At 40.6% G+C, this 26,045-nt stretch overlaps 1 protein-coding gene across 21 annotated transcripts in view; it reads left to right on the top strand.

The window, feature by feature from the left end:
* KDM4C (lysine demethylase 4C) overlaps positions 1–26,045 on the top strand; it is a 405,440-nt gene that overhangs the window by 359,469 nt on the left and 19,926 nt on the right. Inside the window, exons 20-21 of one of the 21 annotated variants that reach the window (XR_008713536.1) lie at positions 3,293–3,439; positions 4,065–5,707. The exons of 17 other annotated variants lie outside the window; for them this stretch is intronic. Coding sequence is in view for 3 of the 4 variants with exons in the window: in XM_055578103.1 (XP_055434078.1) it covers positions 2,994–3,116 (123 nt within the window). In the remaining variant the exon portion in view is untranslated. Of the gene's footprint in view, positions 1–519; positions 2,965–2,993; positions 3,257–3,292; positions 3,977–4,064; positions 5,708–26,045 lie in introns of those variants that run through there. 3 more of the 21 variants (XM_055578104.1, XM_055578103.1, XM_055578106.1) reach the window with 3 other exon arrangements.

Raw genomic sequence — 26,045 nt, 5'->3', positions numbered from 1 at the left:
GGAACTCCGAATGTGTCTTAGGGACTTGATTTTTGGCAGGATGTTTCACAAGAAAAGCAGTTTCAGCAGAAGGTTTTTGAAACTGAGTTCAGGTTTAGTCTTCCAGCCATCTTGTTATCCCTTGTTTATTTACGCGAGTATCCATTTGAGGAGCCAGGCCTCAATAATGTAGTTGTAGCTTCTGCTTTGTCCTCAGTCTGCCATCCTTTGCCCTTGTTTGTATTTGGAAAGATGTTACACTTTAAGAGTAATAAGTATGTATTTTGCATAACTGATAATTGAATGCAACCTTTTGAGATTGCTCATAAACATTTCCAGAATTTTGGTCTCCTGGGGCAGAAGAAACATTGATTCAGTCAGCTCTTCATTAAGCTTCCTTCCCTGTGCCTTTAAGAGGGACAAGTATGTAAACAAAAGTTACCTTATTTGAAAGATTTCAAAGCAAATAATTTAAAGAAATTAAAAATCCCAGGACTTGATTCTACACCCTAAGGGTGAATTGTGGTTTTTTTTTTGCAGAATTCTCCCTGGAGCTTTGCTGTACTGTTGCTCTTCATAAGCAGCAGCCGCTAGGTCACACGCTTGCCTTGCTAGCCTAGGCCCTCCCTTCAAGCGCGCAGTCCCCAGACACAGTATCTGCTGTGTACTAAGCATTGCACTGGGTGCTGGCAAAGATAGTGGAAAAGAAGGTGTGATTCCTTTTCAGTCTGGAGGGATATGGGCTGGTAAATGGGTGCTTTCTGGACAGCACAATAAATGCTATAGACGAGTCCGAAGCAACTTCCCACCTGCGGGGATCAGGACCCCACAGGGTCAGTAGGGCTGGCACTGATGGAGATGCATCACGTGTCAGGTCTGCTTCAGGAGCTTGACACACGGGAATCATTTCATCCTCATAGTCTTGCATGCTAGTTACTACTGTTTTCCACATTGGCTCCTGAAAAAACTGAGTCACAAAGCAGTAAATAACTTTCTCACAGTGATACACAGCTAGTGTCAGAAAGAGTGTTCAGTCCAGGAGTTTGGCTCCAGAGCCTCTGTTCTTAACCCCTGGGAAGAAAAAGGACTTTTAAAGTGGGAAAGGGCGAGAGAGGTGCTGAAACACACAGGCAACTCAAGCCCCTCGGTGCTTGTCAGACCTGCCCAGTTACACGCTTATCTCAGAATCTGCCTCCTTTGGTGCAGGCTGACAATATTGAGCTGGCCAAAGACAGAAAACTTTGCTGGGGAGCCTGCAGGGGATAGAACAAAAGAGTTGTGAGCACTCACCCCCAAACCTGAGCAAATAGTTAGGTCTTTATCCATGATAGTATGTAGTGAATCCTAAATTTCCTTTCACGTCACGAGCCTCCACACACCCAGTCAGTCGTGAGCTTTCTTGGGAAGTCTTCAGCTTGTGCATTGGAAAAGAGTGGCTGTGATCCTGGGAGTGTTCTGAATCCACAAGTCTTTCCTTTGATACCTTTAGCCCCTACTCTCTGTGAACCCAGTCAAGTTTGGTTTGACGTATTTGTGGGTGTTGTGAGAACAAAAATTTGTGAGGTAGTTCAGAAACACCTTGGCATTTAAATCAACAAGAATAAAAAAGCAGAAATTCTTTACAACTCGATGAGCTATTACTTAGCATACATGATAAGGGCTTGAGGTTTAGCAGTTGGGATGTGTGTGTACACGTGCGTGTCCCCAGCTCTAGCCTTGGAGGAAGCGGCAGTGCTCACAGTGGTATGAGTTAGCGTAGATTGGAGCAGGGCTGCTGTTTGAATTTGCATGAATGATAATTTTTTCAGGGAAAAAGCAACTAATCTTTGAGCAGGTCTTCTCTCTTTGATCCGGCCTTTCCTCCCTTGACAACTCCCCACCACCCTTTCCCATCTGGTACATTTTTGGTTACCTGTTCCAGGCCTCTTAGACCAACCAAGTAGGAACATTTTAGTGATGTTGTAGTTTCAGGTTATACACACTTTCTCATAACGTCACTGCCTGTTGGCTGCTGTGGCCTCTTCTGCTTTGTTCTCTGAGTGCTGAAAGAGACATCCCCAGATGTCTTTATTTGGTTGCTCCATAGGGAAGGTTTTATTTTTCCTTATAATATGGTATTAGAGTTCTCTGGAGAAACAAACCCTTAAATAAGAGGCTTGTGTGTATTTAATATATTACAAGTAAGTATATGTAATATATATGATTTCTGATAAGGGTATTGGCTCATTTGATTATGGAAGCCAAGAAGTCCCAGGATCTGTAGTCAGCAGACTGGAGACAGGAGAGGCTCAAGACCCAGGAAGAGCATCAAGTCCAAAGTCAGGAAAAAGCTGAGTCCCAGCTCAGAGCCAGTCAGGCAGGAGGAATTCCCCCTCATTTGCAAAAGGGTCAGCCTTTTTGTTCTCTGACTGGATGGGTCCTAGGGAGGATCATCTGCTTTGTCTGTCACTAAAGTCATCCAGTAACATCCTCAGAGACTCACCTAGAATAATGTTTGACCAAATACCAAACATGTGGGCACCCATGGGCCCTGCCAAGTTGATGCATAAAATTAAACATCACAAATAGTTGTCCTGGGGTGTTTCAGGAGGGGTCCTTGTGTTGCCAGAAGCTCTGAGTCGGAGGCAGAGTGTAACTTCCTTTTCTGTGAGGCAGCCACACTGTTTGGCTGGTTTGCAGAACTCTGAAGATCAACTCCACTAGCTATGTGCTCTGTCCTGGTCATCATCCAGATTCCCAAAAGACAATGTCATGGATTTTCTGAAGCAAGCTTTTTAAATTTAAAGGATTTCTGGGGATTGTTTGGGGTCTGTGTTTCCCACTTACATTAATGAAAGCTGCCTGATTAAATGCCCTTATTGTATGTCAACTAAACTTCAGTTTGGTATGGGGAATTTGATGTTACATTTCAAAACATAATGTGTATAATGCAGTATGTTGTAAATATATTCACATATTAATTATTATTCCCATATATGATATTATGTAAATATGTTTATATCACCATTTTTCAGCCCATGTGGATTAATTCTTATGATCATCCCACTTCCACTTTTGCTATCCATCGACATCAGAGCTGTCTTCTGGGAGGTGGGAACCCCTCTTGGTTCCCTAATGTGGAGATAATCAGCAGATAAGAAGAATGTGACCAGCTTTGTTTCTGTCTCAGCATCTTGCAGATCATGGCAGAGTAGTTATTTGGGTGGAGACATAGTCCATATTCCTCAGAGAAACCTCATTTTTGTTAGATGATATACCTGTGCCGCCTGAAACTGGGGGTAGAAAATGATTTTCTCTTCTGTTTGTCTGAAAGCTCTCTAATCTGCCCAATGTGCTTATCGAGCGTGAGTGCCACTGGGAAGGCCCTTTCATCAAATGCAACTCAATGTCAGTATGACTGGCTAGTGAAGAACTAGACTCTCTAACCTGTGGGTACTTGCCAGCTAGAACTGCCATAAAGGTAAAACACAATTTCAGTTTCTTAACTATAAAAATAAAATCTAGAACAACAAGTTTAATTATCCCAAAGTGTTTATTTACATATAAATACAGGGAGGTCTGGAGTGCTGCAATTCATGGGGTCGCAAAGAGTCAGACACGACTGAGCATCTGAACTGAACTGAACTGATAGTCCTTTATGAAGCCTGATGCTTTAGTAAAGAAATACATTCCCTTATTTTTTGAATCACTTTATCATCCCTCCAGAAGAGAAACATTTAATGCAGGCTGGTCTATTCATGTTTGAAAATAAATTTACTGTGCATTAAAATACCTTTGTTAGGGTTATGTGACTAGAAGGGAGTGTTTGAAACTGTAGGGAGAAACATTCTTTGAACTACCTGAAAATTTCTTTCCAGACCTAGGTGCTTTATTTCTGTGTTAGCCAGAAAAATGTCCCAAATATTTTGTCTCAACAGTACACCAATGTGTGTATCAGTCCCGTTAAACTCAGCATGCAATCTGTAGCTGTCAGGGGAAGTAATAAAAGATGTATTGCTACATGCCTCCATCTGTCAGTCTATGAAATTGCAACACACCTCCTGATGAATTTTTTTTGTCTCCTACTATTTTGATGGGAACGAAAGTCGCCCATGGAAGAGAATTCAATGAGCAAGGCGATTCCAGGGCCCCCTGTTCACCTTTGCTAAAACTTGGGATCCTCTGGCATGCCCATGATGACACTAGAATGATGGCTGCTTCCTTTCGTCTGCACTTAGAACTCATTCCAGGGGAGGAGGATGGTGCAGTGTGATCTGGATGGTTTTAGGACCAGCACTTAACATTCACCACTTGGCTTGAGAAGAGAAACAGGACCATTTAGAAATTTGACAGCAAGAGTCCATCACTGAAATTTCCATGAGGACTTGCTACATTTTTCAGCATCCGTTGAAATGTGAAAAAAGCACAAGAACTATACTCTTCAAGATACGAGGGATGGATTGTCATGCATGGCCTTTAGTTTCTGTGGGCTGTACAGTGGAAACCAAAATTCTTAAGCTAATTTTTTTCTCAGTTATAGACAAGTTGCTCAAACTTTCAAGCCTCAGTTTTTTTGTTTCCCCACTAAAAAGGGAATAATTTATACCTTCTGAGATTATTGAAAGGACTAAATGAGCTAAATGTCTTTTTCCTCCCCCATCTAGTTTATGTTGCCCTTTTCTGGTCTTGATGAAATTTGGTTAAAAGATGTATACTTAGAACTTTGTTCCAACTTATTAGGTTAAATGAGTGTCTGTATAGGTGAGAGTTCAGCTTATTTTTTCCGCTTGTAAAGCAGTCCTGGTGTCTTTAGACTTTATAATAAAGAACCTAATTCTTGCATTTATGCATGTATTTTTCAGCATGTTTAAAGTGCTACTAATATTTATTGGCTTTTCATGACAAACCTTGCTCTAGAGTAAGTTTGTGCTCAGTTCATAGATGTGATACTTGCCAGGTTACAAAACCCTTTTTGTGTGAGCTCCCCAAACTAGGGGTGACAAGAGTCAGGTCCAGAATGCAGGCTGGTCCCCTGCATACCACTGCTTGTTGCCTCCATGCTCTCTGTGACTTAGCGTTGCTGTCGTAGAAGACCCTGTACCTAACTGCTCAGGGTTCAGCATCCCAAGTCCCCACTTGGCAAGTGTAGGTGTAGGGGTAACTCTGGATGCTCAGGAGGCAAAGGAATATGGGGTGGGGGAGTGAGAAGCTAAGGAAAAAGTTTTCCTGAAAACTCTGTGCTATAGGGTCCTGGGAAGTGTTTATTTCCTATTGGCACATAGATTTTAAAGTAACCTGGATTTTTAAGTTAGGTGAAAGGCATACCCCACCCTAGACCATCTGTGTTATGTGTGCTCCAGACTAATTGTCACCCACCAGTCCTAGTTCTTCTAGAATGAATGGAAATTTGCCAGAAAAGGCTCCAGGGACTTTTATTGGTTTGGATTCTATAGGTGTGGCCCATGGGGCATTTAACTGCTCGAGAGGGACACCCTTGCTTCTCTTTCCTGGCTGTAGAGTTGAGAGTCTGCCAAGTTCCTATTGATTTTTATATCCTTGCCTTGTATACATGTAAAAAAAAAATCTGTTATTACCTTGATTTTAATCAACAGTTTAAAACTTACTTTTTTTAAGCCTTCAAATTCAGCTAACAAATTGTCTTATTTATACATATAATGATTTTTTTATATAAACATTTAGAACAAAGTCATTTGTTTCTTGATTAATATTTTATAATGTATAAATGAACCGATCAAATTCTTACCACTTTACATTTAAGTAATCAAATTTCCTTGTACATCTTGACTGTGTTTATAGATTTAATATATAAAGTTCTCACAAATGTTATAATTTTTTTAAATCACTCAATGCCCATAATGCTGATAAATCTAACATTAATTTAGTAGTTCAAATTCTATTTCAAAAAGCAAACAACACATACAGCAGTACAATATTTACAAAACATTTTACTGTGCCTTTATATAAATACAATTTACATTGGGTAATCTATTAAATATAATATGTATTTAAATACATTTTAATTGATATATAAAAGTAAATAGAATTCTCTACCCACCAAGAGGGAATAATATTAGTATATTGGCTAGAAGTTGACTAAGAAAAACTAAAGAACCTCAAGGCCATTCAGAGGCATAGAGTCTGGTTATATCTTTGAAGACTAAACCTGCAGTGCTGGGCTGGGGCTTCTAAGTAAGTTCAGCTTTCATCTGATTCTTCAGCTCTAAATTGTGTGCTCTTCACTGAGACTCTGATTAGTTTCATGAACTGTCTCAAGTTGGTGCAGGTGGGTACTTAGCAACCCCTAGAATTTTATTCTATTGTGTAATTCTTGGGTGGCTTTTTGCCTTAAAGCCAGGGCATACTAATGAAATGTTGAAGTCCTTATTTGTGCTGGACTCCCTTTGTCTTTTATAAGTTGTATGCGTCTCTACCCTTGATTCTGTAGCCATCATACTGACAGTGTCCATTTAGCACTGGTGAACCTCTGAAGAAAAGCATGTCATTGCCCTGATACTCCACTCAAGAGATTGACAAGGTGTCTTCAGGGCAACTAGTTAATTATGTTTTTCTTCAAATACATACCTCCTTCACTTGGTGGTATTTCTCTTTTGGCAATATCTCCAGGTGACTGGTTTGAAGAACTTCTCCCCAGGAGACAATTTTTGGTGTTTCTTTCCCATCCTTGTCTTTCCAAGGGAACTTAAAGGTATATAGCATCTCATCTTCACTCTAACAAAATCACAATAACTACCTTGAACTTGAGGGCACTGTTATTAATTTCCAGGACTTTATCATCTCTTCTCCATGGGCTTCCCAGGTGGTGCTAGTGGTAAAGAACCCTCCTGCCAGTACAGGAGACATGAGAGACACAGGGTCAGTCCCTGGGTCGGGAAGATCTCCTGAAGAAGGAAATGGCAACCTACTCCAGTATTCTTGCCTGGAGAATCCCATGGACAGAGGAGCCTGGCTGGCTACAGTCCATAGGGTTACAAAGAGTCGGACACAACTGAAGCAACTTAGCACGTCACATCTCAATTCAGGGTTTAACCCCAAGGGTGGCATGATCCAAATCTATCCATGTTTGGGAATATCCAATCATATCATTCTTTTTGGCCTATATATTCAGTGCTATTTTAGGTGCCATAGGGGATTCAGGATGTATAAGCATAGGTGAAGAAGTGATTCTGGGTATTTTGGAGGCAAAATAAAGTACCCAAGTGGGTTTGAAACACTAAAAAAAATTGTTATCAGAAACATTCTATACCATGGGATTCTGGGAAGCTCATGGATTTTTCAAGTTTTTAAAAAATTTTATTGAAGTATAGGTGACTTAAAATGTGGTATTGATTCCTGTGGTATTGATTCCTGCTGTACAGCAAAGTGATTCAATAGATAGATATATAGACACATAGATATACATTCTTTTATATATTTTTTCCATTACTGTTTATCACAGGATACAGTTCCCTGTGATATACAATAGGACCTTGTTGTTTATCCATTCTATTTATAATACTTTGCGTCTGCTAATCCCTAACTCCCGATCCATCTGTTCCACACTTGCTTCCCTCTTAGCAACCATAAGTCTATTCTCTATTTCTTCGAGTCCATTTCTATTGTATAAATAAGTTAATTTGTGTCATATTTTAGATTCCACATATGCTTGATATCATATGGCATTTGTCTTTCTTTCTGACTTACTTCACTTAGTATAATAATCTCTGGGTTCATCCATGTTGCTACAAGTGGCATTATTTCCTTCTTTTTTATGGCTGAGTAGTGTTGAATTATATGTATATTGCATCTTCTTTTTCTATTCATCTATTAATGGACATTTAGATTATTTCCATGCCTTGACTAATAATAGTGCTGCTATGAACATAGGGGTGTATGCATCTTTTTGAATTATAGTTCTGTTTTTTCAGCTTTTAGAGGAATTTCCATACTGTTTTCCATAGTGACTTCACCAGTTTACACTCCCATCAACAGCATAGGAGGGTTCCCTTTTTTGTATACTCTCTCCAACATTTGTTATTTGTAGATTTTTAAATGATGGCCATTCTGACTGCTATGAAGTGGTACCTTGTTATAGTTTAGATTTGCATTTCTCTACTTATTAGCAAAGATGAGCATCTTTTCATGTGCCTATTGGCAACCTGATGTTGTCTTTGGAGAAATGTCTATTTAGATCTTATGCACATTTTTTGATTGAGTTGATTCTTTTTTTGATATTAAATTGTATAAGCTGTTTGTATATTTTGGAAATTAAGCCTTGTTGGTCATATCATTTACAGATTTTTCTCCCAGTCCGTAAGTTGTTTTTTCATTTTTATTATAGTTTCCTTTGTCATGCAAAAGCTAATAAGTTTGATTGTGTCCCGTTAGTTTATTTTTTCTTTTATTTTTGTCGCCTTGGGAGACAGGCCTAAAAAAACATTGCTTTGATTTATGTCAGAGAATGTTTTGCCTGTGTTCCCTTCTGGGATTTTTATGGTGTCCTCTTTTATATTTAAGTCTTTAAGCCATTTTGAGCTTGTTTTTGTGTATGATGTGAAGGTATGTTCTCATTTCATTGATTCACATGGGACTCTGCAACTTATGACTCCATGCACTGTAGCCCACCAGGCTCCTTTATCCCTGGAATTTTCCAGTCAAGAGTACTGGAATGGGTTGCCATTTCCTGCTCCAGGGGATATTCCTGACCTAGGGATCAAACCTGCATCTTTTGAATCTCCAGCATTGACAGGCAGGGTCTTTACCAGCTGAGCCCCCAGGAGAGCCCTAACTTACCCAACACCACTTGCTAAAGAGACTATCTTTTGTTGATTGTATATTCTTGCCTCCTTTGTCAAAAATTAATTGATTATAGATGTTTGGGTTTATTTCTGGGCTCTCTGATCTTTTCCACTGATGCATATGTCCGTTTATGTGCCAATACCCCACTGTTGATTACTGTAGCTTTGTAGTAGTATCTGAAGTTTGGGACGGTTATGCCTCTTGCTTTCTTTTTCCTCAAGATTTCTTTGACAATTCTAGGTCTTTTATGGTTCCCTATGAGTCAGTCTCAAAAATGACAGTATGATCTCTGTTCATTTCCAAGGCAAACCATTCAGTATAATGGTAATCCAAGTTTATGCCCTGACCTGTAATGCTGAAGAAGCTGAAGTTGAACAGTTCTATGAAGACCTACATGACCTTTTATAACTAGCACCCCAAAAATATGTCCTTTTCATTATAGGAGACTGGAAGGCAAAAGTAGGAAGTCAAGAAATACCTGGAGTAATAGGCAAATTTGGTCTTGGAATACAGAATAAAACAGGGTAAAGTCTAATAGAGTTTTGCCAAGAGAACGCACTGGTCATAGAGCAAACACCCTCTATAAACAACACAAGAGAAGACTCTACACATGGACATCACCAGATGGTCAACACTGAAATCAGATTGATTATATTCTTTGCAGCCAAAGATGGAGAAGCTCTATACAGTCAGCAAAAACAAGACCGGGAGCTGACTGTGGCTCAGATCGTGACCTCCTTATTGCCAAATTCAGGCTTAAATTGAAGAAAGTGGGGAAAACCACTAGACCATTCAGGTATGACCTAAATCAAATCCCTTATGATTATACAGTGGAAGTGAGAAATAGATCAAGGGATTTGATCTGATAGACAGAGTGTCTGATGAACTATGGACGGAGGTTCGTGACATTGTACAGGAGACAGGGATCAACACCAGCCCTAAGAAAAAGAAATGCAAAAAAGCAAAATGGCTGTCTGAGGAGGCCTTACAAATGGCTCTGAAAAGAAGAGAAGTGAAAAGCAAAGGAGAAAAGGAAAGAGATACCCATTTGAATGTAGAGTTCCAAAGAATAGCCAGGAGAGATAAGAAAGCCTTCCTCAGTGATCAATGCAAAGAAATAGAGGAAAACAATAAATAGGAAAGACTAGAGATCTCTTCAAGAAAATCAGAGATACCAAGGGAACATTTCATGCAAAGATGGGCTCAATAAAGGACAGAAATGGTATGGACCTAACAGAAGCAGAAGATATTAAGAAGAAGTGGCAAGAATACAAAGAAGAACTATACAAAAAAGATCTTCACGACCCAAATAATCACAATGGTGTGATCACTCACCTAGAGCCAGACATCCTGGAGGGCAAAGTCAAGTGGGCCTTAGGAAGTATCACTATGAACAAAGCTAGTGGAGGTGATGGAATTCCAGTTGAGCTATTTCAAACCCTAAAAGATGATGCTGTGAAAGTGCTGCACTCAATATGCCAGCAAATTTGGAAAACTCAGCAGTGGCCATAGGACTGGAAAAGGTCAGTTTTCATTCCAATCCCAAAGAAAGGCAATGCCAAAGAATGCTCAAACTATCACACAATTGCTCTCATCTCACACGCTAGTAAAGTAATGCTCAAAATTCTCCAAGCCAGGCTTCAGCAATATGTGAACTGTGAACTTCCAGATGTTCAAGCTGGTTTTAGAAAAGGCAGAGGAACCAGAGATCAAATGCCCAACATTTGCTGGATCATCAAAAAGCAAGAGAGTTCCAGAAAAACATCTATTTCTGCTTTATTGACTATGCCAAAGCCTTTGACTGTGTGGATCACAATAAACTGTGGAAAATTCTGAAAGAGATGGGAATACCAGACCACCTGACCTGCCTCTTGAGAAACCTGTATGCAGGTCAGGAAGCAACAGTTAGAACTGGACATGGGACAACAGACTGGTTCCAATTAGGAAAAGGAGTACGTCAATGCTGTATACTGTCACCCTGCGTATTTACCTTATATGCAGAGTACATCATGAGAAATGCTGGGCTGGAGGAAGCACAAGCTGGAATCAAGATTGCCGGGAGAAATATCAAATAACCTCAGATATGCAGATGACACCACCCTTATGGCAGAAAGTGAAGAAGAACTCAAAAGCCTCTTGATGAAAGTGAAAGAGGAGAGTGAAAAAGTTGGCTTAAAGCTCAACATTCAGGAAACGAAGATCATGGCATCCGGTCCCATCACTTCATGGCAAATAGATGGGGAAACAGTGGCTGACTTTTTTGGGCTCCAAAATCACTGCAGGTGGTGATTGCAGCCATGAAATTAAAGGACGCTTACTACTTGGAAGGAAAGGTATGACCAACCTAGACAGCATATTAAAAAGCAGAGATATTACTTTGTCCACAAAGGTCTGTCTAGTCAAGGCTATGGTTTTCCCAGTAGTCACGTATGGATGTGAGAGTTGGACTATATAGAAAGCTGAGTGCTGAAGAATTGATGCTTTTGAACTGTGGTGTTGGAAAAGACTTGAGAGACCCTTGGACTGCAAGGAGATCTAACTAGTCCATCCTAAAGGAAATCAGTCCTGGGTGTGTATTGGAAGGACTGATGTTGAAGCTGAAACACCAGTATTGTGGCTACCTGATGTGAAGAGCTGACTCATTTGAAAAGACCCTGATGTTGGGAAAGATTGAAGGCAGGAGGAGAAGGGGACAACAGAGGATGAGATGGTTAGATGGCATCACCGACTCCGTGAGCATGAGTTTGAGTGAACTCTGGGAGTTGGCGATGGACAGGGAGGCCTGGCGTTCTGCGGTTCATGGAGTCACAAAGAGTCAGACACGAGGAGTGACTGAACTTAAACTTATAAGTCAACATTTTTTTTCTAGTTCTGTGAAAAATATGGATAATTTGATAGGGATTGCATGAACTCTGCATTGCTTGGGTAGCATGACCATTTTAACAATAATATTTCTTCCAATCCAAGAGCATAGGATATCTTTCTGTTACTAATATTTTGTAGTTCTCAGTATATGTCTTTCATCTCCTTGATCAAGTTTATTCCTAAGTATTTCAGTTTTTTTGGATGTGATTTTTAAAGGGATTTTTTAAATCATTCCCTTTCTGATATTTCATTGTTAAAGAAATGCAACTGATTTCTATATGTTAATCTTATATCCTGCTTCCTTGATGAATTCGTTTCTCAGTTTTAGTAGTTTTTGTGTGGAATCTTTAGGGTTTTCTATATTTAGTATCATGTTCTGCATATAATGAAAATTTTACCTCTTTGGAAGCTCATGGATTTCCAAGTCAAGTGGCCACAGAGACATTACAGTGTTAGAGACCAAGTTGATGAAGAGACACCTCTTGTTGTGAGGCCACCTCAGCTTTGGGAATTCACGCCCCATCCCAGCCCATTTGTGTTATGTTTTCATCGCTGATGCTCCTTATATCCTCTCACCCTACTAGGAGCTGATGTGAAAGATGTTATAAGAAAATTACTCAGTGAAGGTTATTGAATGCAAGTTCAGAAATGGAAGTAATTGATGATGGATCAGAGATTGAAGGAAGTCACATCAGGGGAAGAGAGATAAGCTGGTTTACTGACTTGTAAAAGTTCTTTGTGAATTTTAGGTACAAGTCCTTTCCTGGATATTTAGCATATTTTTCTCTCGGTCTGAATAATATTCCACAGTATGACTATAACACTTTGTTTAGCCATTTGCCAGTTGATGGTTGTAAATCCAGTTGATTAGTATATCTAGTTTGGGACTGTTACAAATAATGCTTCTATGAACCTTTGCTTTTAAGTTTTTTTTGTAGACATGTGTTTTTATTTCTCTGGGATAAACATCTAGGAGTGAGATTACTGAGTTATATGGTAAATATATGATTGGCTTTTTGTAAAGCCAGTCTACCAAACTGTTTCCGAGATGACTGTACCATTTTGCATTGGTACATTGTATTGTCAGTCTTTGTAGAGATGACTGTACCATTTTGCATTGGTACATTGTATTGTCAGTCTTTTTAGATAATAACCGTCCTTGTGGGTGTGCGGTAGTATCTCAGTGTGATTTTAATTTTTATTTCTTTGATGACTAGTGATTTTCAGCATCTTTTCAAGTGCTTATTAGCTAATCATACATCACTTTTGTTGAAAAGCCTATTCAGGTATTTTACTTACTTTTTAAATTGTGTATCAAGTGTTTAAAATATTCTGTGTTTGAATTCTTTGTCAGATATATGATTTACAAATATTTTCTCCTGAGTTTATATCTCGTCCTCACTTTATTAATACTGTTGGAAGAACAAAAGTTTTAAATTTTAATGAAGCTTCTTGTATCAATTTGTTCTTTATGGATCATCTTTTGTTGTCATATTTTAAGAAGTCTTTGCTGAACTCAAGGCCACAGAGATTTTTCTCTTATGTTGTCTTCTGGAAGTTTTGTAGTTTTAGGTCTTAAATTTAAAGCTATGATCCATTTTGTGTTAATTTTTTTGTGTGGTGTGGGGTCAGGGTCCAAGTTCTGTAAAATGAAAACCATACAACCTAACTTAATGAATTAGTTGTAAGGGTTAATTGAGAGAATGTTTATAATCATCATAGTGTGGTACCTGACATGCAGTAGATGCTCAAAAAAGCATTGTTTTTCTCTTTTACTTACTTTTCTCAAAATTGCACCACAGAAGGGAAAATTAGTTTGTTTGTTTTTTTTTAATATTTTGAACTTCTAAAGCCACATGGGTGGCACATTTGCACATCTACTTAATGTCAGGAATATTTTGGAAATATGTATTGAATAAATTCAAAAATTTAGTTTCAAGATAATTTCTGTACCTGTAGGAAAAGAAAAGCAGAAAGAACTAGATAAAATAGTGGTTCCATCTGCAAAGACAGCTGAAATATGGTAAATATGCTTAGATCTAAGAAAATACTTGACATGCTTTAGATTAGTCCAAGATCATACTTCAAACCAGGACATGTTTTATTTTTCCAAAGAAAGAAAGAAGGAAGGTAAAAATGAAGGATTTTTTTTTTTAGTAATAAAAGGGAAATTAATGAAGAAGTGGTTACTTAAAGAAGAAATTAAACTCCAGATTTTCCATCTTAACTTGAACTTGTTTGTCATAAGGCTTATCTCAGTTGATATATGATACCATTAACCTCTGAGCTTCTTGAAAACAAGGACCATGTCTGTTTGAGTTACTGTTATGTACCTAGTTCTCAGTACAGAGTCTGGTTTATAGCAAGTGGTTAATAAATAGTTGTTGAATTAAAGAGTAGATAAATTAATAATCATCACATATTCAAGTATTAAATTTGTTATTTTAAGTCATGCCTTAGACAATTAATATCTTATTTTAAAATCCACAGTCAGTATCAAGAATTGTTTTAAATTTCAAGTTCAAATTCATACTGTTAAGTTTCATGTCCTTTCTAGGTAAAGAACATCTATCCTTAGAGCAGGGCTGTGGTTTGGCACTAGTTCTGGGAAAACCCAAGCCTTCAGTGTTTGGTTTCCACCTAAGATTTCTTTAAAGAAGAAGGTCTCTGGCCCTGAAAAAATTAGAAACCACTGGTTCAGATGAAGTGAATTGTTATGTACTGTTACAGTGCCATCAGAGTGAGGAATCTGTCATGAAGGGAGGGCTGAGGGACCCATGGCATCAGTGCAGCTGCTGGTACCTGTGTGTGCTTGAGAGCAGGACTGCTGGGAAAAGTCAGCAATGGTCTGAGCAGGCTCCAACCATGAATGCTTGCCTCCAGACTGTGAATATCAGTGACATCATTTTAAAATCTCAGATTAGAGCTGAATCAACCTCCGTTTAACTGAAAATATGAACATAGTGGGAATTCTTTATTCCTTTTAATAAACACATGGCCAGAGGTCACATCATAGCATCAGAATGTCGGTGTTCACTGTTGACTCTTCGTGAAAATGGCCCACTAGCTGCCTTGATTGCATAGTTCCAAACTTTTAAGTCTTTGCTCCCACTTCATTTTGATCTCAAACCTAGATACTGTAACCCTGAGTGTGGTATAATCATGCATATTTCATAAGTGCCTTAAATTTTCCAGAGTTGACTCTTCCTGTAACACATTTGTAAGCACTATGTTCTTCATGTAGTTTCTGAAATATATAGCTAACACAGAGAGCTTCCTGAGACAAGTAGTCAACAGGGAGCTGCCTGTTTACAAGCCTTTTTACATTATCTCTCACCTCTATCCAACCCCAGGTGCAGACACACTGGGACATAACACATAAATTGGTGACACATCCCGGAAGATATTGGGCTCATAAATCAACAGAGTTTATGTTCCTGTTTGACCATGGGGTTTAAATTATTTTGGTCACAGAGTGAACTTAGATTATTGTCTGATAAGTATATCCAGAAGAAGTCAGTACTGTCTATTTATTCATAGACTAGCACTGCCTTCATTTTGCTATTTCCTTTTCATACTTTGTTTGAAAGCAGTTAGCTGATTTTCATGGGTGAGAGAGAACCAGTAATAAATCTTGCTTTTGTTTCATTAAATGAATTATATTTTGAGGTCAGGCTGTGTGCGTAAAGGGAGAAGACGAAATGTGGAGAGAGAATAGAGTGAGTGTGATTTTTCCTTCTATTTCTAATCTTTCCCATAGTCAGAAAAGGTTCTCTGCTAAGAAGTGAGTAAAAAACCTTGCAGCTGTGACCTGCTGTAGTCTTTGTTGGTTGTGTGTGTTTCTGCAGATACCTGCCTTGCACCATCTGATTTCTTAGCTTCTATGAAATGGAAGATGTTATGTTTGCATGTCTTCTATGCTTAGATATTTGATCCAATACCATTAAACATAAAGAATATTTTAACTTTTCCTAAATGTTATAATGGTGCAATATGTTGAATAATGTTTTATAAATGGCTTTTCAGATCCAAGTAGAGTTTCCCACTACTTGGAAATTTTCATAATTGATGCTGCTATGATCCGTGCCTGAAAAAGATGCCTTTTGCAAACTAACGGCTAACAACTCAGTTAAAATGGAAGAGTAAAATTACATGTATTTCCAGTAGTATAGGTATAAGATTATACTTATGTTATTGTTTTTAAAACAAGCCTGATATTTACCATTTTTAGCCTTTCATTAAAAATAATCTGACTGAGTGATTCGAGGGAATAACAGATATCTAACACTGAATCTTCTAAAGCGGTTTATCTGATTTATACCATAAAAATAGTGACTAGCTCAAAACACATCAGGCTGTGCTCATTGCATTCTAGGCAGCCAATATCTGAAGCCCTTTTAAAATAGAGACTATAAGAGAACTGGTATGAAATTTAATATTTTATTTACAGTTTTAAAGGGTATTTCAATATTAGTGAAACACCTTTCCTATATTTATGCTAAAACTCTGCCCTGTGTCATGACAAGTTATGTTTCTACAGGGTTTTGTTTTTGTTTGCAGGAAGTTGGAAGGGCAAACATCTAACTGGTATCTGAGAGTAGGCAGCGGGTTCCCTGCAGGAGAAGTCTGATGAGGCTGAGAAGCAGTGTGTGTATGATGCACAAATCCTCTTTCTTCTTCAAGAGTGAGAATCCCAGATCAGTGTGGAAGGCTGATGCTTCCTCAGGAGGCCTTCCTCTTGTAGAAAAAGGAACCCCTGCAGAGCCAGGCCTTTAATAAGCCACGTCTGGGTCCCTGCATGGGTGATTTATGGATTCTTCAGCCAAGGGATATCTTACACTTCAATAAGTGGAGTCTCACTAAAAATTTTGCTTCCCGTGAGTCCCTGCTACATGCCAGGCATTGTGCTGGGCCCTGGAAATATGATCATGAGAAACAAAATTGAAATGGTTTTTGCTCTCATAGAATTTATAATCTAGTGGGAAAGCGTAACATATGACTGTCACACTAATAAAAATGTACTTCAAATTGAGATAAGTCCTGGAGTGATAGAAATGTAATCCTCTAAGAACAGGTAACAACAAAAACCTTCTTTAGAGATGTGATCAATGTGACCTGAGCTGAGATCTACAGGATGCGTTACTGTGGCAGAGGATGGTATCCCAGAAAAGCATGTGCAAAGGCTGTTGCTGGCAGGAAGGAGCAACCTGCTCAGGTTGCTGAAAGAAGGCAAGATGCGTCTGCTGGAGGAGGCAGATGGGAGGTCTGGAGAAGAAAGAAAGGGGCAGATGAGGCTACACCTTGAAGACCATCTTATAGGGTTAGATCTTTATTCCAAGAGCAGGGAGAAGCCACTGATGGTCCCAAGGAGAAGTCAACAGGAGAAAATTTGTTATGAAGCATCTTGTTTGGCTGTGGTGGAGAGGATGAATTGGGGAATAGGCTACGGTGTATACTGGGGGACCAGTTTGGAGAGCACGGCAGCAGATCAGAGCAGAAGTGACGTGATTTGAACTAGGGAGCAGTGGAAGGATCTAATACATTTAGGAAGTGAAATCAAGAGGAGTCAGTGGTGGACCCATACTGGGGCTGAGGAAGAAAGAGGTGTCAAGATGACAGCATGCCTTGAAGGAGTCAGCTCACTCAGCTGAGTAGAAGGAAGCCCAAGTTTCAGGAACAAGATTATGAGTCTACCGTTGGCTGTGCTGAGGTTTCCTCTCTTCTTCCCCACTTTTCCCACCTTGAGCAGTCAACTGCATTTACAGCCATCCCAGGGCTGCAAAGCATAGGATTGCTTTGTTTTGTTTCATCTCCTGCAGAGCCGAAGAGACACTGAAAGACTCCATGTCACAGTGTAAAACAGATATCACATATTTCAGAAATGGCATAGACTTTCACTTCATTTTCATCTCTAAGTGGACATATCACAACATACACACTATTAGCTAACTCTAACCCATTTGATAAAATAGTATTTGACCAAGTAATTCTTTAGTGTGACAATATGGCCCCCCAAATTGATGAGTCCTATTTCTTTGGAAGGAATGATGCTAAAGCTGAAACTCCAGTACTTTGGCCACCTCATGCAAAGAGTTGACTCATTGGAAAAGACTCTGATGCTGGGAGGGATTGGGGGCAGGAGGAGAAGGGGACGACAGAGGATGAGATGGCTGGATAGCATCACTGACTCGATGGACGTGAGTCTGAGTGAACTCCAGGAGTTGGTGATGGACATGGAGGCCTGGCGTGCTGCGATTCATGGGGTCGCAAAGAGTCGGACACTACTGAGCGACTGATGTGATCTGATCTGATCTGATTCACCTTTTATGGGCTTCCATCTTGACACACAGACATTTAAATGGAGCATCATTGCCCATCTGTAGTCTGCCTTATTCTACAGCTTATCCTAACTTTCCTTACTCCAAGTTCTCCTCAGCACTCATTTCCATGACTTGACCCATACTCCCCATCCCTCTGCCAACAGCCCCAGCCCCATTCTGTACACATAGCCTGCAGGCTCCCCTCTGGGACTTTTACTTCCCCCCTTCTTCCATGTTCCCTCCCCAGGGCTCTTTCAGTGAGGCCTCTGGGAATCCAAGTTCTCACTTTCTGAAGGAGGTGGATCTTCCATGTTCTGAGCATCCTCACTTTTGAGATTTATGCTGCTGTTGCTAAGTTGCTTCAGTCGTGTTCCACTCTATGTGACCCCATAGACGGCAGCCCACCAGGCTCCACCATCCCTGGGATTCTCCAGGCAAGAACACTGAAGTGGGTTGCCATTTCCTTCTCTAATGCATGAAAGTGAAAAGTGAAAGTGAAGTCACTCAGTCATGTCCGACTCTTTAGAACCCCATGGACTGCAGCCTACCAGGCTCCTCTGTCCATGGGATTTTCCAGGCAAGGGTACTGGAGTGGGTTGCCTTGCCTTCTCCGTTTGAGATTTATATACCATTCTTAAAGGGAAAGGATCAGTGACTTACTTTGGTACACGAAATGTTGCGCTTAGCAGTAATAATAAGAAAGCAAAGATTGAACCATTACGTGTGCCCAGTGTTTTGCCTTATATTCCCATGGTTGGCTAAACTTCAGGAAATATAGGTGGACCTGAGATGAACAGTACAAGTCTCCGTAGCAGTGTCCATCTGGGTGCAGTCCCTCCTGCTGCTTATGTATCCTCCCAGGGTTTTAAAAGTGCATATACAATCCTTACGTGTGTGTGAGCATGTAGATCTTTATCCGAATGCATCTGGCATCATACTGACTTGACAGAAGCTAGGAATCGCATCCTAGCTTTACTGTTAGGTAGTTACTGCTGATTGGTAGTTACGATGGACATTTAAAACCAGTTGCTGGCAAAGCCATCTCCTTTTACCCCTTATCTTCCTCTGTCTTCATTGCTCTTTTTCTGTAGTATCATCCCTGAGGTCTTTTTTCTTCCTTCTTAGTTTAACCTATAAAAGCCAGGTTCAGCTATTCTGGCTCCAGCATCACCTCCACTGACCCCCCTTTACAGATGCCCATGTATCCTGGGAGTCTCCTTTTGGCATATTTTTGGTTCACAGTTGCCAGTATATGCCAGTCTACATCAATTCAAAACTGTGGGTGTCTGTTTCAAGGAAAGTAACTGAGGATGCTAACATAACCTTGTTTTTTGGAGGGAGATGGGAAAAAAAGACCATATCATAATTGAAATATTAATTGGCTGACTGCTTAGTTTTCATTAAGCAAGTCAGATATTAACAAAAATCAGGCTTCAAATAAAGATTAATATCCAGCATGAAAAGAGCAGAGAGGTTCCTACTCCAAACGTTCATTAACTAGCAGAAAAAGGGCACAACATAATCCTCAGTGTAATTCTGAACCAGGCATTCCAGGCTTGAGTGTGATCAGTAAAAGCTAAATTCGCTGCCCTCCTCTAATGTGTTTTTAAGCCTTTGGATTAAAAGCTCTGGTTCTGATGAGCCTGACAATAGCATGTTATCTATATATCATTTTTATTTTTTTCCTGGAACCTACAAACTGCAAAATTCTTAATTTCACATTGAGATTCTTTGATTTGACAGTCTTTTGACAACATAAGCATCATTTGGGGAATTTCTGAAATTTCTGACTTTAAGGGTAACAGTGTTGAGTAGATCGATTGATTCATTATCCTCTCCTCAACCATCTTATTTATCTGTCTGCAATTTGTGACAGACTGGCCTCTGTGGAAATAGGCTGGTAGTAATCACACATGTCCTGTTTTTCATAAGACAGTCTGTTATGCACATGATTGTGTAAGTTTATGCATTTGCATTAAATCTGAGAAGGACAGGTTAAATTAACAGACCTTGAGGCAGTAGGTTCCATGGGAAACTTTTACAGAATGAGTTGTTCATATTGTATTGCTATGTTCAGGCATATTTGCAACTTGGAGGAAATTCTGGATTACTTCATTTGTACACATATCCATTTTAGTATTCTTCTCATTCTGAATTTAACATAATACAGGCTGACATTTTTTGACAAATCATATTCTCACAAATCCTTAAGTTTGTCTTCACTCCTTCCTGGTTATCCTTTTAAATCCTCTGTTTAAAATCCTCCCCAGGTGTTACTCATTTGCTCAAAATCTTGCACAACTGAGCTGTGAAATGCAAGGTTAAACTAAATAATAGTCAGCTCTTGGTGAGTTGTGACTCTAGGCAAGTCATTTTATTATTCAACCCATTTCTTTAAAGTGAGACATCGGCCTGGAAAATCTCATAGTCTTCTTCTGATTCTGGCATGGGAGCATGGGAAGAAACACATTGGGTCAATTATAATCATCTCTGTGAGCATTAGAGTGTGCCCGGCCTAGCAGTCCACTCATTTAAACACACACATGCCCCTTTCCCAAGCCCAGCTCTTGGTGAACAGCTACCTGTGTGGTCATGTGCACGAGCCCTTGCTGGGCCAGCTTGGGCGAGGCCGTTTGCTTGGGCACATGGCCCCGGTTGACAACGTGGCATGCTACTTGTATAATGTAGTGTCATTTGGAGACTCAAAGGCCAAGATGATCTTCGGCCACACCACAAGAGTAATCAATCCTTGACATGTTTTTATACACCACAGTGTCTTTTTGCAGTTGTACATTTAACCTCCGAAGCGTCATCAAAGCCTTCTCCACAGCAGTAGGTGGAGGTCTCAGTCCTCTTTTATCACTTCTGTGCTTTTGCTTCACCTGCTTGTGAGCTTCCTAGTTGTTAGGTTAGAACAGACCTTCTGTGTGTCCACCAGAGATCGAGACAGTCCTGCATAAGTGGGTCCTCTCCTTGGGGTGTCGATGCTCCCTTTTTTTTGGTCATAGAGGAAGCTGATATTATTATATAAGGAGCTCTAGGAGTGTAGCCAGAGAGTGACTGGGATTCAGTTCAGTTCAGTCGCTCAGTCATGTCCGACTCTTTGTGACCCCATGAATCGCAGCACGCCAGGCCTCTCTGATTAGATTAAGGGAAAAGATTATTTTCCATCTACATCAGATTTTTCTTCTTGTTTTTTGCATTCTCTGTTCCCAGCACTTTGGTGAAGAAGGAAGGGCCCTAGACAGGGGCTTGACAAATTTGGGAACCATAATCCTAGCTCTGCCTGTAACTTCCAGTGAGACTTGGACAGACTGTTCAATGAGAAAATCTTAGACAGCAGGTCTCCTGTCTAAAAGTTCTGAGTAACCCTGGCTCAGTTCAGGACTGCTGCCTAAGTAGGACAAGCTATTGGCTAAGTGTGCAGTCCCCTCCCCCTGTAGCCTCTAAACCAACCTAACCCTCCTCTGTGACTCCCTCAGACTCCAGGCTCTACAGCAAGCATGCATGACCTTAACCCCTGTACAGTGGTCCTCAAGTCTGGTGTTGAATACTTCCAAGCTGCTGGGACTCACTTCCAGTTTGCTGCTGTAACTGTTAGGAGGCATGAGCTTCTTTGTGTGGAGTCTCAGTGGTGCCTCTGAAACACCCCTGAGATCCAGTCAGTTCTTAACCTTTAGATCAAAACTGAATACCCTTCATCCTCTCTTTCTGGCAGCTTTTACATGCTATCAGTTTCCTCATGAGTCTTCTCAAATTCAAACAAAACAGTCTTCCTGCCTTAGTCACTTAATACATATTTGTTGTGGGAAGGAATGAGTGATTTAATGAATATAAAGTGATTTTCAGAATGTTCGTCCTTCAGGACACTTTCAGGATGAAATTTTTTTTAGGACAGTGTTCCACTCAAAATTCTGGTCTCGAGTGTATGAACAGTGCCCGAAACTCAAACTGGTGATGCAAGCGTGACAACTCATTGTTGCTTTAATGTGGACATTGAACACTTACCAATGCAGCTAAGGTTAAATGAATTATTTATGCTGCTATTAAAAATCATGTTTTCAAAGGCTATTTAATGGCACTGTGTAATAAATGGAGAAATCAGGCTCAAAAATTGTATATACAGCATGATCCCAATTATATACAAAAATATAAATATGCAAAGGAAAAATTCTCAAAGGAAATGCATCAAAATGTTACTGATTATCTCTGGAGAGTGTAATCATAGGTGATTATGATTTTCAACTTTATCCCCTTCTTATATCTTCCATATAAGCATGTTTTATAATCAGAAAAAAAAGTTATTTCTTTAAAAAGATCTGAACCCTTCTGAGAAACTATATCATGACTTGTGTTTCCTGATTTTCCTTATCTGGATTCTTTCAGAATCTTGTGTCAAAATTTCATCTTAGTTCTCCCACCTCTTGTGGCGTCTTGAGGCTCTCTGGGATATAATAACCATGTAATGTGGCAATAATCCCTCAGTTAAATGCTTCTGCTTTACCCTGTGAGTTCTATGATATCATTCTTACACTTACCTTTATTATTATTTTAGTTTAACTCCTGCATTTTCCACTAAAGAGTTGCATGAGGTTTAAGGAAAAAAAAAACAAAACTGTTTTTCTTACTACCCCTAGAACATAAGAGATCCTTGAAAATTACGTGTTGAGCGCAAGGTCGCCCCCCTTGTCCACTTACTAGCTATGTAAGTGGGTGCAGGACACTGTGCTTCTTTCTCAGCCTGTCTGGGAGATGACTCCTGCTTTCCTCCTCTACTGAGTTTTTTGGATTTCAACGAGGCTAACATTGTCTAATCATCTTTGATAGTAGGCTATTGGCTTCTCAGTGCATCCTTTTTCATGATTTCAAATGCCGAGAATCACCTTCTCCCAAGGCTTTTTGTCCTCTCCCTAGCATACTCCATGTTCCCTGTTGATGCGAAGTAAATCCAGTGACAGATCACTTCTGACTCACCAGCTGCCAGCCACTGTGCTTTGTTTTTCGCTCATTTTAAATATTTATTAGCTCTCATTTGCCTATCAGTTCTGCAAGGTTGTATTATTATCTCCATTTTATTGCTGAGGAAGCCAGGACATAGAGTTGGTCATGCACAGTAGCAGCTCTTCTTTGACACCGGGCAGTGTTACCGCAAGACTGCCAGTCGTGTCTGTGGGCCCAGGCGGGTGCTCTGGGGAACAGCACAGCCTGCGGGGCAGCAGGAAGTGGGCAGAAGCCAGCGTGGGTGAGCAGAGCCCCCAGCATGAGATGTGAGCATGGGACAGCCTTCTCTCCCCACAACGCTTACCCTTATCCTTCTTTTCATCCTTCTGTTTTCAGCTTTTAGAACTGACATTTATTTTCAGAAACCACTACAGAGAAATTCAAAAGTATCTGCCTGCGGGATGCAGGAGACTTGGGTTTGATCCCTGGGTCAGGAAGATCCCCTGGAGAAGGGAATAGCAACCCACTCCAGTATTCTTGCCTAGGAGAATCTCATGGACAGAGGAGCCTGGTGGGCTACAGTCCATGGGGGTCACAGAGTCGGATATGACAGACACTGAACAATAGCAACATAGAGAAATTGACTCAAGCCCTCCATTTCTTGGTTTTGCAACATAATTTTTATTGACATGATAAAATATTTTGTTCCCTTCATGTGTTTAGCCTCTGCCCACAACTATTAATATAAAAAGGGTGAAAGACCTGTCCCCTAGAGATGGGAATTGCCCACCTTTTTTGAGTGTGAGGAGTTCAGTTCTGGGGTGCTTCTGCGTTAGTGTCTGCAGGGAGCACAGCAGGAGGGTGCAGCCAGCCCAGGGGTGGGCTTAGGTGCTGGCTGAGTCTTCAAGGTGGGAAGAGCTGGATGTGTGGCAGACAGACCTAGTGTTCATCTCTGCTCTGTAACCACCCATGCAATCCAGGGCAAGGAAGTTGACGCCAGCTACTGTATCCATAAAATGGAGATAATAATAAATTCACAGGTTGTAATTTTTGAAACATTGTATGAAGCAGCATGGCGACCAGCACATAATCTAGATTAGGAAATGGCAACTCCTCACTATTCTTGCCTGAAAAACTGCCTGGACAGAAGAGCCTGGAGGGCTGCAGTCCATGGGGTCGCAAAGAGTCAGACACAACTGAGTGACTGAACATGCACGCGCACACCAGCACGTAAACACTCGGGTAGTGTTTATGATTATGGTGGCAGTTGTTACTATTGGAGGTGAAGGCTAGTAATTTTTAGTCAACTCATTGGTCAAGAGAGTCCCTAAGCACAAAATTCCCAGTAATATCTTCCATACCTTTATAAAAGGAGGACTGCAGAAGAAGTATCAGAAAGATTTCAACATACTGACCCCATTTTCAAGTAGTTTATATATATGGGGCTTTTAGGAGTTGAACTGGAAGCATTTCCTGCATTGACTCTTGGTTTGGTGGGGAGTCAGCCCAGGGATCATTGGTGGGATTATTCGAGAACACTCCTGAGGGGTAGAGAAAGGGTCAGCCTACAGCTCTGTGCTTTTGACCTGGCCACACACACCCCTCAACAGTCAGTGTGATAGCCTGACCAGTTATGGAGCCCTGATAAAATCAAGCTGCTACACCACAGCCTCCATCAGTGGTCCCCACAAAGTGCTGGGGGAGCTGCCAGCTCCATCTGGTGTCTGCCTCTAAGGGCTACATCACTGCTCTCTGCCCGTCTTACAGCATTCACATAGACCAAGCCAGATGAGTGCAGGAGAGTCCTGAAGGGGGACTCTCTGACTCATTCACTCATGTGGCCGGGGATATACTACTGAGGGGAAGGCCTGAGAAATTAGGTTAATCATGAGGAGAAGGGCCTTGACACAGTTGATGTCATGGGAGCCTGAGTCATGAACACAGAATCCCCACTTCTCTGCCCATTCACCTGTGATCACATACAGTACATCATATTGTAGGTATTCATATATTTGTGTATATATTTGAGTCCCCATCTGGATTTTGAATTCTTTGAAAGAAAGCACTCTGAGAGGACTGTTTTTGTCTCTGCCTTCCAATGCCAAGTCAGTGCCAGGCACCAGGAGACACAGTGTATGCCAGGGAGGGAAAAGAGGCAGGGAGGGAGAGAGGAGTGGCCTCTCCCCAAGGCAGGGAGAAGAGAATAAATGGCCCTTTTGGTTCCATTCATACTCTGCAGTTCCAGGGATACAGAGAACCCCTGGCCAGCACTTCAGAGCCGCCTTGCTTAGCCCCACACGTTCCAGCTGCTCCCCTTGTCCTTCTCACAGGCCTTTGCAGTCAGGTCAGCTCCCCAGTGTCACCCCTGATTCTAGTTACTGACTTTTCTTATGCTTCCTCCCTACAAAAGAGCCAGAAAGATAATTCCAAAAGAAATTGCTTAGCTTTGTATTTTCTATGATTTTAGAAGCTTTTTCATGCCAGCATCTCACCTAATTGTAATAACAAAAATGTGACTTCTTTTAGCACTGTACCTTCCGAGGCTTAATGCTGTAGTAACTTTCAGAAGAATAAAATCTCCTGCATCTCTGGGGCCTCAGAACTTTTACCAGGAATTGTTTTCACTCTTGGCTTATAGCAAAAGGGGAAGTGTGTACTAACCAGCTAATTGGCCCCCAGAAGTTTACCAAATAAGTGTCAGTACTGTTCTTTCTGTAAAGAAGATACTGTCTTTTAGAAGATGGATGTGGTTAAGTGTCAGGCAGTGGAGAAAGGTGGCTGCTGGAAAGGAATTTGGCTGTTTGAGGGAATAAGGAGGCAGCACTCCAAGAGATAACCAGAGTATCAGTATACAGAAAGGGAATCTGTCCCTTATAAAAGACTTAAAAATCTCTTACACAGGAAAACTGGGCATCAGACATGGAATTTTCCCAGAATGATGAGTGTCCGTGTGGAAGTAGGTTGGCTTGAATTCATTGTCCCACAGGCTGAAATGACAGTGTTTGACACCTAGTACAGAGCATAGAGAAGAGGTCTGTTGGAAGGCTGGCTCTGTGAAAGGGGTATAGTCAAAGGAACCAGCATGGAATCAGTTCTTCCTTTATACACAGGATGTATGGGCTGTGCTGGGAGAGAATCTTCTTG

Source organism: Bubalus kerabau, chromosome 4, assembly GCF_029407905.1.
Source record: "Bubalus kerabau isolate K-KA32 ecotype Philippines breed swamp buffalo chromosome 4, PCC_UOA_SB_1v2, whole genome shotgun sequence".
In the NCBI taxonomy this organism is placed as follows: domain Eukaryota; kingdom Metazoa; phylum Chordata; class Mammalia; order Artiodactyla; family Bovidae; genus Bubalus; species Bubalus kerabau.
The sequence above is the reverse complement of the archived record's forward strand: the minus strand, read 5'-3'. Positions and strand labels throughout refer to the sequence as shown.